At 46.5% G+C, this 14,589-nt stretch overlaps 1 protein-coding gene across 8 annotated transcripts in view; it reads left to right on the top strand.

The window, feature by feature from the left end:
• Window positions 1-8,372, top strand: part of ZNF445 (zinc finger protein 445) — a 69,400-nt gene extending 61,028 nt beyond the window's left edge. For all 8 annotated transcript variants that reach the window (XM_045386404.2, XM_074031875.1, XM_074031879.1 and 5 more), the window contains 2 exons: window positions 443-553; window positions 1,296-8,372. In XM_045386404.2, the coding sequence (XP_045242339.2) occupies window positions 443-553; window positions 1,296-3,460 (2,276 nt within the window). In that variant the 3' untranslated portion in view covers window positions 3,461-8,372. The remainder of the gene's footprint in view (window positions 1-442; window positions 554-1,295) is intronic.
• Window positions 8,373-14,589: the final 6,217 nt, after the last annotated feature.

Raw genomic sequence — 14,589 nt, 5'->3', positions numbered from 1 at the left:
TACTTGGGAAGCCGAGGCTGGAGAATTGCTTGAGCCCAGGAGGACGAGGCTGCAGTGAGCCACGATCGTGCCACTGCACTCCAGCCTGGGTAACAGAGTGAGACCCTGTTTCAAAACAAATAAAAACAACGGATTAAAGGTAATATGTTTTAAGTTCCTAGTCCATTTAGACATTCAAAAAATGTTGGCTGATGTAGCCAATTAAGTAGACATGTGAGTCTCACCTCTGGAAAATTCTAGTAATCCTTTTGGGGTCAACTTCTGTCATTCTCTCTTATCTCTGCTCAGGGCTATTTGAAATGACTGGGCCTCCTTCCCTTCTGCTGCTGCCTGCCTTCCTGGCTTTTCCCACCTTCCCACCAGGACTTCAGGCCCAGAGGTCCTGAAGAGTAGTTCTGTGTCATCCATCTCCCTTCTCATCCCATTCCCTTCTCTTCTGCAGTGGGACCATTCACCAAACCTGCTCTGATCTCCTGGTTGGAAGCAAGGGAGCCATGGGGCCTGAATTTGCAGGCAGCTCAGCCTAAGGGGAATGCAGGTGTTGCCCCTACAGGTGAGTTCCAGAGAACCTGCCAGGTCCTGCTTCTCCTGCTTTTACTTTTCTCTTTCTTAAGGTCGGTTATAGAAGGAAGATCTTTAACAGTGTTGGTAAGGGTGCTTGGGCCACTGGGTCTCTTTCATCCTGGCTGGCCTCTGAGAGGTCATTCACTTCCAGCCATGTCTATTCTCCTGTCCCCGTTCCCCAGCAGCCCTCTCAATAATAGTTCTTGCCTGCTGGAGGGCTTCACTGTTCCTGTCTTTCACTCACTGATGCTCCTCCTCACTCATGGCCTGCACTCTTGCTGAATCTCCTGTACTCACCCCTTTTTGCTCTTAGGAGCCCTCATCCCACTCCTGTTCTTTCTTTTCTTGGTCCTTATTTTTGTAATAGGCTGATCTCCAGCCTTTTCAGCCAAGTGCTCCTTGGAGCCCCACCCCTTGGCTTTTGGGTACCTTTCTATAATGCCATGATTCTCCCACTCTGGCTGTTTAACACTTTCTTCTTAATCCTTTTTATTTCCCTGCTGGATGTGATGTCTGCATATCTCTAGCTGCCCTGCCCATCTTGCTTTTCTCCTCCCTTCCCTGTAATCTGGGATAATCTTCCATGTTTTGCCTTATGTTTGACTATTTTATAAAGGTATTGGCAGTCAGGCAAAAGCCTCACCACCCAGACATTTTATTGCCCTTTGGTGCTTTCTGCAGTTCCAAGTATGGGAAAAGAGTACATTCTCTTGTGTTTTATTTTTTGTCAGGAGATGACCTCCAGATTAAAACAAACAAATTCATCTTAGATCAGGAACCTTTGGAAGAAGCAGAAACCTTAGCTGTGTCATCAGGATGTCCTGCGACAAGTGTTTCTGAGGGAATTGGGCTCAGAGAATCTTTTCAACAGAAGAGCAGGCAAAAGGATCAATGTGAAAACCCCATACAAGTAACAGTTAAAAAAGAAGAGACCAATTTCAGTCACAGGACAGGAAAAGACTCTGAAGTATCAGGAAGTAATAGTCTTGACTTAAAACATGTTACATATTTGAGAGTTTCTGGAAGAAAGGAATCCCTTAAACATGGCTGTGGCAAACACTTCAGAATGAGTTCACACCACTATGACTACAAGAAATATGGGAAGGGGCTCAGACACATGATTGGCGGCTTCAGCCTACATCAGAGAATTCATACTGGACTGAAAGGGAATAAAAAGGACGTGTGTGGAAAAGACTTCAGCCTTAGCTCTCATCACCAGCACGGGCAGAGTCTTCACACGGTGGGAGTGTCATTTAAGTGCAGTGACTGTGGAAGGACTTTCAGTCATAGCTCCCATCTTGCATATCATCAGAGACTTCACACTCAAGAGAAGGCATTTAAATGTAGGGTGTGTGGGAAAGCCTTCCGGTGGAGTTCCAACTGCGCACGGCATGAGAAAATTCACACTGGAGTGAAGCCCTATAAATGCGATTTATGTGAGAAAGCTTTCCGACGTCTGTCAGCCTACCGTCTGCACCGAGAAACCCATGCTAAGAAGAAATTTCTTGAATTGAATCAGTATAGGGCAGCTCTCACCTACAGCTCAGGGTTTGATCATCATTTGGGAGACCAAAGTGGAGAGAAACTCTTTGACTGCAGCCAGTGCAGGAAGTCCTTCCACTGTAAGTCATATGTTCTTGAACATCAAAGGATTCACACCCAGGAGAAACCCTATAAATGTACCAAATGCAGGAAAACCTTTAGGTGGAGATCAAACTTTACTCGTCATATGAGGTTGCATGAGGAGGAAAAATTCTACAAACAAGATGAATGTCATGAGGGCTTCAGGCAGTCTCCTGAGTGCAGTCAGCCCCAGGGTGCCCCCGCTGTGGAGAAAACATTTTTGTGTCAGCAGTGTGGGAAAACTTTTACTAGAAAGAAAACTCTTGTTGACCACCAGAGAATTCACACAGGTGAGAAACCATACCAGTGTAGCGATTGTGGGAAGGACTTTGCCTATAGGTCAGCCTTTATTGTTCATAAGAAGAAGCATGCCATGAAAAGAAAACCTGAGGGCGGGGCATCTTTTAGTCAGGACAGAGTGTTCCAGGTTCCTCAGAGCAGTCACTCCAGAGAGGAGCCCTACAAATGCAGCCAGTGTGGCAAGGCCTTCCGCAATCACTCCTTCCTCCTCATCCATCAGAGAGTTCACACTGGAGAGAAGCCGTATAAGTGTAGGGAGTGTGGGAAAGCCTTCAGATGGAGTTCCAATCTCTACCGACATCAGAGGATTCACTCTCTTCAAAAACAGTATGATTGCCATGAAAGTGAAAAGACTCCAAATGTGGAGCCGAAAATCCTCACTGGTGAGAAACGTTTTTGGTGTCAAGAATGTGGGAAAACCTTTACACGTAAAAGAACCCTTTTAGATCATAAGGGAATACACAGTGGAGAGAAGCGCTATAAATGTAATCTGTGTGGGAAATCTTACGATAGAAACTATCGCCTTGTTAACCATCAGAGGATCCACTCTACAGAGAGACCTTTCAAATGTCAGTGGTGTGGGAAAGAGTTCATTGGGAGACATACCCTTTCCAGTCACCAGAGGAAACATACCAGAGCGACACAGGCTGAACGTAGCCCACCTGCGCGGTCTTCCTCTCAGGACACAAAGTTGAGATTACAGAAGCTAAAACCAAGTGAGGAGATGCCCCTCGAAGACTGCAAAGAAGCTTGCAACCAGAGCTCCAGGCTCACTGGACTCCAGGACATAACCATTGGGAAAAAGTGCCACAAATGCAGCATATGTGGGAAAACTTTCAACAAGAGTTCACAACTCATTAGCCACAAGAGATTTCATACTCGAGAGAGGCCGTTCAAATGCACCAAGTGTGGGAAGACCTTTAGGTGGTCTTCGAACCTGGCTCGGCATATGAAAAACCATATTAGAGATTAGCCTGGGACCTGACAATGACAGTGGGGGTGGGTTCTCAGTCCCCTGCTAGAGAACCCTTAATTATAGGCAGTGTGGAGAAACCTTCACAAAGGGCCCAGCCCTTTCTATTTTGGAAGCTAGTGACAGAATCCCAAGGATTTAAAAGCTCGGGGAGTCCCTAGCCTGCCTGCTGGGATGTGACGCTGGGGAAGCTCAGCAGCATGTTCTTTGGAGCCCTTCTGGAGACTTGGGCCCCTAGGAGTGGCCTCTGCAGCTCGCCCGGTCAGGTCTCCTTCCACAACTCTGAGGAGAGAGATGACTGCCCTTTACAGTTGGACAAAATATCTGTGGCATCATGGGCTGTGGCTGCTGGAAAGGGGCCAGTGGGATCCTAGATTTATCTTCAAGTTTGGCCTGTGGCCATGCCTATTCTGTTGACTTTAAAAGCAGCAGCATCAAGAATGCCTTGTCTTCCCAAATGCCCCCTGGGGAGTTCTGGCTGGGGCTTCAGTCTTCCTGGCTGGCTTTTGGATATCTGCTAGGGGGTTAGAGAGGTCTCAGCGGCAGGTGGAGGAGAGCAGGATGCTGGACTCAAGCGCTTGGCTTGTGGAGCTCTACCCGTACCCTGTTGCCATCCCCATCCCACTGGCCTACATAGGCAGCAGCATCCATCTGTTTAACAGAAATGTGCTGAGCACTCCCATACACCAGGCACTGGTTTGTTTGCCAGAGACCTAGCAGGGACCAGAACAGATGAAAATCCTGCCATCTTGGATCTTTACAGATGACAAACAAATGGGATATGCAGTATTCTGGATGGTGATGTGTGTAGTGGACAAAGTGAATCAGAGAAGAGTGAGAGGGAGTGCTGGATTGGGAGATCAATTGTGATTTTAGATAGTCTGATCAGGGAGGGCCTCAACTGAGAAAGTGAAATTTGAGCAAAGACCTGAAGGAGGCCAGGGAGGTAGCAGGTAACTCTCTAGGGAGAGTTGCAGGCGGAGGAGATTGGGTCTTGTTTGGTGTCCTCAGGATAGCAAGGAAGCCCCTGGGATGGAGTGCAGGGAGCCAGCTGGAAGGGGAGGAGAGGGGCCAGGGAGGCCATAGGCCAGGCCATGTGAGCATCATGGGTCATTACGGGGGCTTGAGCTGCCTCGGAGGCAGGGAGCGTTTGGACAGTTTTGAGTTGAGGAGTGATGTGGTTTGTATCTGAATTATATTTTATAAGAGTTAACCACAGATCCAAGGACTCAGTAAAGTGGAATGGGTGAAAGGCTTCTCATGTGGTTACCCTTGCTGCCAGTTCCCATAAATCAGACTCCTCCCCACTCCGTTTCTGAATTTTCTATGGGATCCTCAGCCTCAGCAGATGTAAATGCTTACCATTGTTGTGTTCACGTCTCTAGCCCCTGCATACTGCAGGCCCCTCTCACCTTCACATACCCCTCTCACCTTCACATACCCCTCTCCATGTATGAGATCTGGTGCTAGCAATCAGATTCAACCCGAAGGAACAAGTGCATGTGCCTGCTGCTCTCAGGAGAAAAGACGACCTGTTCTGGAAGGAGCTCCTTCACTGGCCCACCCACTTGTGTTGAAGCAAAAAGCAAGAATCAATTACTTAAAGGCAAAGGAGTGCTATTGCTAAAGCCTGTGAGCAATCATTGCTTCTGATTATTGAAGAGGTCAGATTGTAAATGAAAGGATAAAATGTCTTAATAGTAGAGCAGTGTCCCCGACTGTAGCGGCCCATTCACGGAGCTGGTCATTTCTTGAAATGAGAAGAAACCAACTGGAAGATGTGTTTTTCAGTACAGTATGGAATAATCTTATCTGCTCTGGATTGCCATGAGCAGGTGAAAATGAAGGCTCTGATATTGTGTGGTGGTATCACGGGATGGTGGGGGCGGGGCAGAAGTCTCCTGTTGGTGTTCTGATGCCTGTTCAGCTTTGTCCTCAGGAAGGTTTGGTCATCTTGGTTGCACCATCTCTTGCCTTCCTATGGCAGCAGCTGTTCATGGCAGTGAAGATGTCCCTTCACTGTCCCAAAAATGGCACTAGAAGTGGCTGGGCAGGGACCAGAGTCATAGGAAGGGTCTTGGAGTCATCAGATCTGGGTTCCAGGCATGGTGTGCCTTTTCTTGGCAGGAATGATCTTGAGCAAGTCAGTGAACCTCTGCATCGATTTCCTTATGTGTGAAGTTAGAGTGCTTTGCTGTGCTACCTGACTCCTGAGATTGGTGAAAGAGGGCTTGGTTTACCAAGGCTCTCCATCAGGTGGTTGACCTCTAGGACCAGGGCCTTCTCAGAGGTGCAGCTCCCATGTCAGTTGGTGTTATAACCTCGGAAATGTCCCTTTCCGATCACATTTTTAGCACCCCTTTCCCCCCATCTCTGCTCCCTTTGCCACAGGACGTCTTGTAAAGTTCCTGCCCCAGTATGGGGATATTTTTAGTTTTTTTTTTTTTTGAAACAGGGTTGTCCAGGATGGAGTGCAGTGGCAGGATCACAGCTCACTGCAGCCTTGACCTCCCAGGCCCAGGTCCCACCTGAGCCTCCCCAGTAGCTGGGACTACAGGTGCGTGCCACCATGCCAGCTAATTTTTTATATTTTTTTGTAGAGACAAAAGTTTTATTTATTTTTTTCCTATGTTGCTCAGGCTGGTCTCAAACTCCTGGGCTCAAGCAATCCACCCACCTCTGCCTCCCAAAGTGCTGGGATTACAGGCATGAGCCACTGTGCCTGACCTGTCATTTTTATAGAATGAAATGTGCTTATTTTTAAACATTCTAATCAAGTTTTAAAATGTGCAAAGAATGAAGTGAAAAACAGATTTTTTTTTTTTTTTTTGAGACGGAATCTCGCTCTGTCGCCCAAGCTGGAGTGCAGTGGCGGGATCTTGGCTTACTGCAAGCTCCGCCACCCGGGTTCACACCATTCTCCTGCCTCAGCCTCCTCAGTAGCTGGGACTACAAGCACCCGCCACCACGCCCGGCTAATTTTTTGTATTTTTAGTAGAGACGGGGTTTCGCTGTGTTAGTCAGGATGGTCTCGATCTCCAGGATAGTCTCAATCTCCTGACGTTGTGATCCACTCACCTCGGCCTCCCAAAATGCTGGCATTACAGGTGTGAGCCACCGTGCCTGGCCAAAAAACAGAAATTACTTTATCCTGAAGTAAGCTGTTTATATTTGGGATTATGCTGATCCCCTTTGTCCAATAACCTGAGTTTTCAAATAATTTTAGTTCTGTAAGTACTATAATTATATAAATATTAATAAATTCAGATTAGCTGAAAGGGAAAAAAAGTAGAAGCCTGACTGCTTGGTGCTAACTACAAAAGATTTTGGCAGAATCAGTGTTGGATTTGGCTTTCCTGTCCCTTCCCCACCCCATCCCCCCAGAGTGTTCTGCCTTGTGCTGCCTCCCTTCACCTGGAGTGCCACACCCGTCTGTGCCAGTTCAGCTCTTCATTCTTCAAGGCCTGACCTTGTCTGACCCTTGTGCCTCTAAACCCCTGGCCCCACGTCTCTTGGTGCCTGTGTCAGGTGATGTTTGTGTTTTTGGTTATGCCCGTCACCATAGCCAGACCAAGCACTCTGGAAGCCAGGATTGGGTGCTTATTTATCTGTTTGCCATGCACAAAAGATCTTGCACAAAATTACCTCTGTTAAGGAGCCTGGAACTGAAGTTGGTTTGGCTAAGTCAGGGTTGGGGTTTTTTTTAAGGGGCTGTGGGGTGAAATGTTGACTGGAAGCCACCCACAAACACACACCTGCTGGTTAGGAACCCGGCTGTGGGTGGTTCTGAGCTGTTTGGCTTCAGTTGACAGTTTCCGATTGCCCTAAGCACCGGGTCTCATCTTACATCTCATCCTGGCCTGGAGAACATTCAGGTTCCTTCCAACCGTACCCCCCTTTCCCCCACTCCCTTGGAGGAGCTGAAGTTGGGGTCAGGAGTGCCAGATGGCGGGAGTGGGTATTTGAAGGTCTTTCTGTCACCTGTTCAGTGTGGTCTGCCCCACCCCTGCTGACCAAGAGTGTCCGAAATGTGAAATAATACCATCTCACACTCATCAAGCTGGCACATTTTTGAAAACCCAAGTGTGGGTAAGTGTGTGGAACAATGATAATTCATACTGCTTTAGGAGTGGAAATTGTGAGAAATACTGTGCCAGGCAATTTGCAAAATCTTGGAAGGTTGTGTGCACTTACCCACCCAGCAACTCTACTCCTGGATGCATCCTAGAGAAGTGCCATGTGAACAGAGAAATGAGTTGAAGACTTCACTGAAGTATTGTTTAGGTAGCAAGATTGGGAAAAGCCTGTATTTCATCAGCAGAAGAGTGGATAAATAAATGGGTTGTTTTTGGTCCTTGGAAAGTGAATATGAAAGAGTTACGTCTCAACACAGATAGATGAAAAATTATGCTGAGAAAGTTGGTGAAGCTACATACAAGGTACTGTTTGTGTAAAGTTAAGCATACTGTGTATCTGTGGGCACGTTACTTCAACTTGTTTTTCACCTTTTCTATAAAATGGGATCGTAGTGGCAATCTCACAGGGTGATTGTGGGTGGGGGGTGGTCAATGAAGTAATGCATGTAAAATGCTTAGAATAGTGTCTAGCATGTAAGCATTGTGGACATACAGAAAGTGTTATTGTTTTGCACAGTAATCTATTTTCTGTGGATTCAAATAATATGAAATGAAATCATGTATTGGAATGATGTGTGCAAGTCACCATTCTGCCTTCCTAAGGCAGGAGACCTGATGGATTTGGGGAGGGTACATGGGGGCTTCAGTTGTGTTTTCTTTCTTTCTTTCTAAAAATTGATGCAGAGGCATCAGAATGTTAAGATATTAACAGGATAGTGTGGTGGGTTCTTTTTCACTGTTTGCCTAAAGTGTTTCAAAGTAAAAATATTTCTTAAGCATGGTCTCTGACATCTTATGATTTTATAGAAATCCCTGCCAGGTACATGATGTTACTTAGAGTGAGCCACCTAATCTTTCAAGGCTTCTATTTCCTCACCTGCAAAAATTGGGAGGGTCAGAGGCATTTGAACCAGAGTGACTCCATCTTGAATAGGCAGTGGGTAAAATAAGGCTGAGACGTACTGGGCTGCATTCTCAGGTTAGGCATTCCAAGTCATGTGATGAGATAGGAGGTCAGCACAAGATACAGTCATAAAGACCTTGCCAATAAAACAGCATGTGGTAAAGAAGCCGGTCAAAACCAAGATGGCAATGAAAGTGACCTCTGGTTGTCCTCACTGCTGTAATTATACTGTAATTACAATGTATTAGCATGCTAACAGACATTCCCACCAGTACCATGACAGTTTACAAATGCCGTGGCAGGCCTGGCGCAGTGGCTCAAGCCTGTAATCCCAGCACTTTAGGAGGCCAAGGAGGGCAGATCATGAGGTCAGGAGATAGAAACCAGCCTGGCCAACATGGTGAAACCCTGTCGCTACTGAAAAATACAAAAATTAGCTGGGCATGGTGGCACGCGCCTGTAATCCCAGCTACTCGGGAGGCTGAAGCAGGAAAATCTCTTGAACCTGGGAGTGGGAGGTTGCAGTGAGCCGAGATGGTGCCACTGCACTCCAGCCTGGGTGACAGAGCAAGACTCTGTCTCAAAAAAAAAAAAAAAAAAAAAAAAAAAAAAATTGCCATGGCAACATCAGGAAGTTACCCTATGTGGTCTAAAAAGGAGATGAACCCTCAGTTCTGGTAATTGCTCACACCTTTCCCAGAAAACTTATGAATAATATACCCCTTGTTTAGCATATAATCAATAAATAACCATAAAAATAGGCAACCAGCAGCTCTTGGGGCTACTCTGCCTATGGAGTAGCCATTCTTTATTTCTTTACTTTCTTAATATTAACTACTTTGACTTTGTGGACTCGCCCGAATTCTTTTCTTGAGCAAGGTCCAAGAACTCTGTTGGGGACTGGATCACGACCGCTTTCTGGTAACAGGAGCAATACAAATGGCTGTCAGTAAAGGAATGCTTAAGTAACTCTAGTACATCTATGATGGAATACCAGGCCACAGTTTTTTTGAAAATGAGAATGTTCTCTATATACTGACACACAATCACCAAGACATGCACTTTATAGGAAATTATAAGCTCTTCCTTGCCTAAATCTTCTGAATTTTGCTTAATAAGTAACAAGTGAAGCCAGAAGCTATAAACTCATAATTTTAATGAAGAAATGGGATCCGGAGAGTGGAGATGCTTTTCAGTCATTCTACTTTATTAGATGAGGAAAAGGAGAGTAAATATTTGTATGCCAGCTACCACACCTTTTAAAGTTAATGCTAACCCTGCTAAGAACAGCAAGGAGATTTTTTATCAGCCAGGTTTTAGTTGCCAGAAACCACACCAGTTATTTTAGCAGAGAACTTACAAAGAAGTGTATATATTTAAGTAGCTAAAAAGGCAAGAAGAAAATGGCAAGGTGTCTTGGAGGTAGCAACTGCTAAGCAGGCGCCACCCCAGGACTGGGGGAGCTGGAATAGAGTCTCCCCATGTTTGATGTTTCTCTGCTAACAGCTTTCAAGCTCTTCCCCCTTAATTTGCCCGGATCTGGACAAGCTGATAAGAAAGCCCAGGCACTTCCTCTTTGCGCCAGAGGGGAAGTTCAAACTGTGCAAACCCTGACTCACAAATGCACCGAGCTTTCATAACCATAATAAAAACCAGAGCCACTTGCCCCTCCTTTCACTGAAGCCCAACTGACTGGCGTGGGTGCCCTCTTTGCTTTCCTTAGAAAGCCTCATGTGAATAGTAAATGTTTTCGTAACCTCTTGGTGTCTGCAGTGTCATCAGTTTCAACATCCTAACCAGTTTTGTTGATCCCACCTCATATGGAGCAACGTGCAAAGCAGGAACAGAGAATTCGCTAGAATTGTTGAAAGGTAGGAGATTGTAAGAGGGGCCTTGTGGAGCTGAACTCAGATCTATGGAGGAGGGGTGGACTGCTGTACTGACATAGTGTCTGTGCTCAGGGAGGGGCTCTGTGGCCTTTGGATCCATGCTTCTGTGGAGGGGTCCCAGCTACTAATGCTGGGGCAGGGAGTAGAAGGGAGGGTCACAATGAAACTTCGAATGTTGGTTAACCACCTTTTGCCTGAAGAACATGTAATGGCCTTCCCTGAGGTATATGTCTTCCAAAAGTCTGCTGACATTGCTCAGGACCTATGCCCACCACTTTTTGCGTTTTGCCTTTTTTTTTTTTTTTTTTTTGAGACAAGCTCTCACCCAGGCTGGAGTGCAGTGGCACGATCTCAGCTCACTGCAACCTCCACTTTCTCAGGCTCAAGCGATTCTCCAGCCTCAGCCTTCTGACTAGCGGGGACTACAAGTGTGCACCACCACGCCCAGCTAATTTTTGTATTTTTGTAGAGACAAGGTTTGGTCATGTTACCCAGGCTGGTCTTGAACTCCTGGTCTCAAGTGACCCACCTGCCTCAGCTTCCCAAAGTGCTGGGATTACAGGTGTGAGCCACCATGCCTGGACTCCTTTAAAAAAATATATTTTTTGACTGGGCACGATGGCTCACGCCTGTAATCCCAGCACTTTGGGAGGCCGAGGCGGGCGGATCATGAGGTCAAGAGATCAAGACCATCCTGGCTAATGCGGTGAAGCCCCATCTCTACTAAAAATACAAAAAAATTAGCCGGGCGTGGTGGCAGGCTCCTGTAGTCCCAGCTACTTGGAAGGCTGAGGCAGGAGAATGGCTGAACCCGGGAGGCAGAGGTTGCAGTGAGCCGAGATCGCCCCACTGCACTCCAGCCTGGGCGACAGAGTAAGACTCTTTGTCTCAAAAAATATATAATAATAATTTTTAATTTTTTGTGGAGTTAGGGTCTCCCTATGTTGCCCAGGCTGGTCTTAAACTTCCGACCTCGGGATCCTACCACCTCAGCCTCACAAGATGGTGGGATTACAAGTGTGAGTCACCGCTCCCAGCCCCTTTTTTGCTTTTAAACCTAGAGCAAACTACAACTTGATTCGTGTTCTAGTACCAGTAAGGCCTCAAAGAGTGAAGTGCAGGCTGGGCACGGTGGCTTACGCCTGTAATCCCAACACTTGGGGAGGCCAAGGTGGGCAGATCACGAGGTCAGGAGATTGAGACCAGCCAGCCTGGCCAATATGGTGAAACCCCGTCTCTATTAAAAATACAAAAATTAGCCGGGTGTGGTGGTGCGTGCCTGTAATCCTAGCTACTGGGGAGGCTGAGGCAGGAGAATCACTTGAACCCATGAGGTGGAAGTTGCAGTGAGCCGAGATCCCAAACTGCACTCCAGCCTGGGCGACAGAGTGAGACTGTCTCAATAAAAAAAGAAAAGAGAAGTGCAGAATGTGATTGAGGAGATACAATACTCTCCAAATTGCGTAATTTCGCCAAGTTTTACAGAAACCTGGGGAATCTGTAGAGATAGTGTCAGAAGCATTGGAATGAGAGCAACTCCATGTTGAATGAGGGCTGGGTAAAAGTGTCAGAGCGACTTTTACCAGAGCGACTCCATTTTGAGTGAAGGCTAGGAAAATGAGGCTGAGACTTGCTGGCCTGCATTCTCAGAAAGTTAGGCATTCGTAGCCTCTAGGATTGAATTGGGACCCCTTTCCTGTAACACATTTCTGGTGACCACAGAAGGGACTATAGTGTGGAAACCCTGACCCCAAGGGCTACCTTTGCGTTAAGTGTTGGGGTCCTATAACATATTTCTGGCAAACCACAGAAAGGATGATACTGAAGAAATCTCCCCAACCCCAAGGAAATAGACAGCAGCACTGATTGGATGACTTTGGCTAAGTGATGGGGTACTCGAGTAAAGAATGGGATTGGGTTAGAGGCCCAACTTAGGGGGGAGTTAGAGTTTCTCCTAAGACAGAGTGGGTTAGAGGCCCCTCTTAATAAAAGGCAAGGACACTTGACTGACCTCAGGTTAGAGGTTACTCCATCCTACTCTGTCTATGGAGTAGCTGTCCTTTCACCACTTTACTTTCTTAATAAACTTGCTTTTGCTTTGCACTGCGGACTCGCCCTGAATCCTTTCTTGCACAAGATCCAAGAACTCTCTCTTAGGGTCTGGATCGGGACCCCTTTCCTGTAACAAAATGAGGCCGAGACCTACTGGGCTGCATTCCCAGATGGTTAAGGCATTCTAAGTCACAGGATGAGATAGGAGATTGGCACGAGATCCAGGCCATAAAGACCTTGCTGATAAAACAGGTTGCAGTAAAGAAACCAGCTAAAACCCACCAAAACCAAGACAGTGATGAGAATGACTTCTGGTTATCCTCACTGCTACCCTCCCACCAGTGCCATGACAGTTTACAGATGCCATGGCAACGTCAGGAAGTTACCCTATATGGCCTAGAGAGGGGAGGTGTGAATAATCCACCCCTTGTTTAGCATATCATCAAGAAACCATAAAAGTGGACAACCAGCAGCCCTCGGGGCTGCTCTATGGAGTAGCCATTCTTTTATTCTTTTACTTACTTTTTTTTTTTTTTTTTTTCTGAGACGGAGCCTCGCTCTGTAGCCTGGGCTGGAGTGCAGTGGCCGGATCTCAGCTCACTGCAACCTCCGCCTCCCGGGTTTATGCCATTCTCCTGCCTCAGCCTCCCGAATAGCTGGGACTACAGGCGCCCGCCACCTCGCCCGGCTAGTTTTTTGTATTTTTTTAGTAGAGACGGTGTTTCACCGTGTTAGCCAGGATGGTCTTGATCTCCTGATGTCGTGATCTGCCCGTCTCGGCCTCCCAGTGTGCTGGGATTACAGGCTTGAGCCACCGCGCCCGGCCTTATTCTTTTACTTTCTTAATAAACTTGCTTTCTCTTTATGGACTCGCCCTGAATTCTTTCTTGTGCAAGATCCAAGAACCCTCTCTTGGGGTCTGGATCGGGAACCTTTTTCAGTAACAAGGATGCAGGATCATCATGGAAGGAATATAAAGTCAGATCAAGCTGAATTCTTTGATACGGGATAATTAAGCAGAGATTTGTGGTTCATTGTTTTAACTTGAGAAGCTGAGAATGGCTCTCTACATTTGCTTGTGAGTTGTTGAGATACGGACCCACTATAATCCCAGCTTGGGAGACTGAGGTGGGAGGATTGCTTGAGGACAGGAGTTTGAGACTGGCTTGGGCAATATAGTGAGAACTTGTCTCCAAAAGAAAAAAAAAAAATATGGATCCAGACATAACCTGCACTAAATGAGTTGAAATGCCAGAACTTCCTTGGTATACTGTAGAGGAAGATATGTAAACGCTTAGGGAGATAAAAATGCTTGAGTGTATTTATCATGTAAATACCTGCTCACGAACCCAGGGAGGGTCCAGAGGACACTCCTTTCATTAAGACTATGAGAAATAAATTCATGTAGAGAGTGCCAGTATTCTACACAGGCCACATTACAGTGGGAAATGCTCCCTGAAGTGCAGTGGGGCTGATGGAATCCTGAGGAGGCAGGGACCATAAGATAACACTTAGTCACCAAAAACCCGGTCGGTGTGGTGACTGCCATGGACAGTGCAGCCAAAGCAGGACCCTGAATGGTGTCACCCACAGAGATCTGTGATGTTGGCCTGCTGATCATAGTGTCCTGAGAACTGAAATGGATGGACTGGCTGCCTACTAAAGTTTTACTTGATCCCAATAAGTAGGAAAGCTCCAGGTCTGGTGAATAGAGAAGTCTGACCCAAATTACCAACACACAGTTATAATCCCTCAATCAATTCCAAGTCTTGATCTAGTTCACAGACCCACAGCTTCTTGAATAAAGGATAGGCCCGGTCCCTTCGAAGCAGGACCCTGCTGCACTGACAATAATTTATACTTTCCATCTTCCTAGGCCTCCCCAAAGGCACCCAAGGCCATTTATCAGAGTGATTGTGCATTGAGAAGGGCAAATAATTAGACTTTTCTGGGATAACCAGCTTCTAGTTCTGAACTAGCAGTAATTACAGGAGACTCAAAATGCCACCATGGTTCCTCAGAGTATGAGTGTATGGAGGTCAGGTGATCAATGGACTTTTTGGCTCAGATTCATCTCACAGTATATCGAGTAGATTCCTGAACCCATCCTATGGTTATTTCCGTGGTTCTAGAATGCATAATTAGAAT

The sequence above is a fragment of the Macaca fascicularis genome, chromosome 2 (assembly GCF_037993035.2).
Source record: "Macaca fascicularis isolate 582-1 chromosome 2, T2T-MFA8v1.1".
Taxonomy (NCBI): Eukaryota; Metazoa; Chordata; class Mammalia; order Primates; family Cercopithecidae; genus Macaca; species Macaca fascicularis.
The sequence above is the reverse complement of the archived record's forward strand: the minus strand, read 5'-3'. Positions and strand labels throughout refer to the sequence as shown.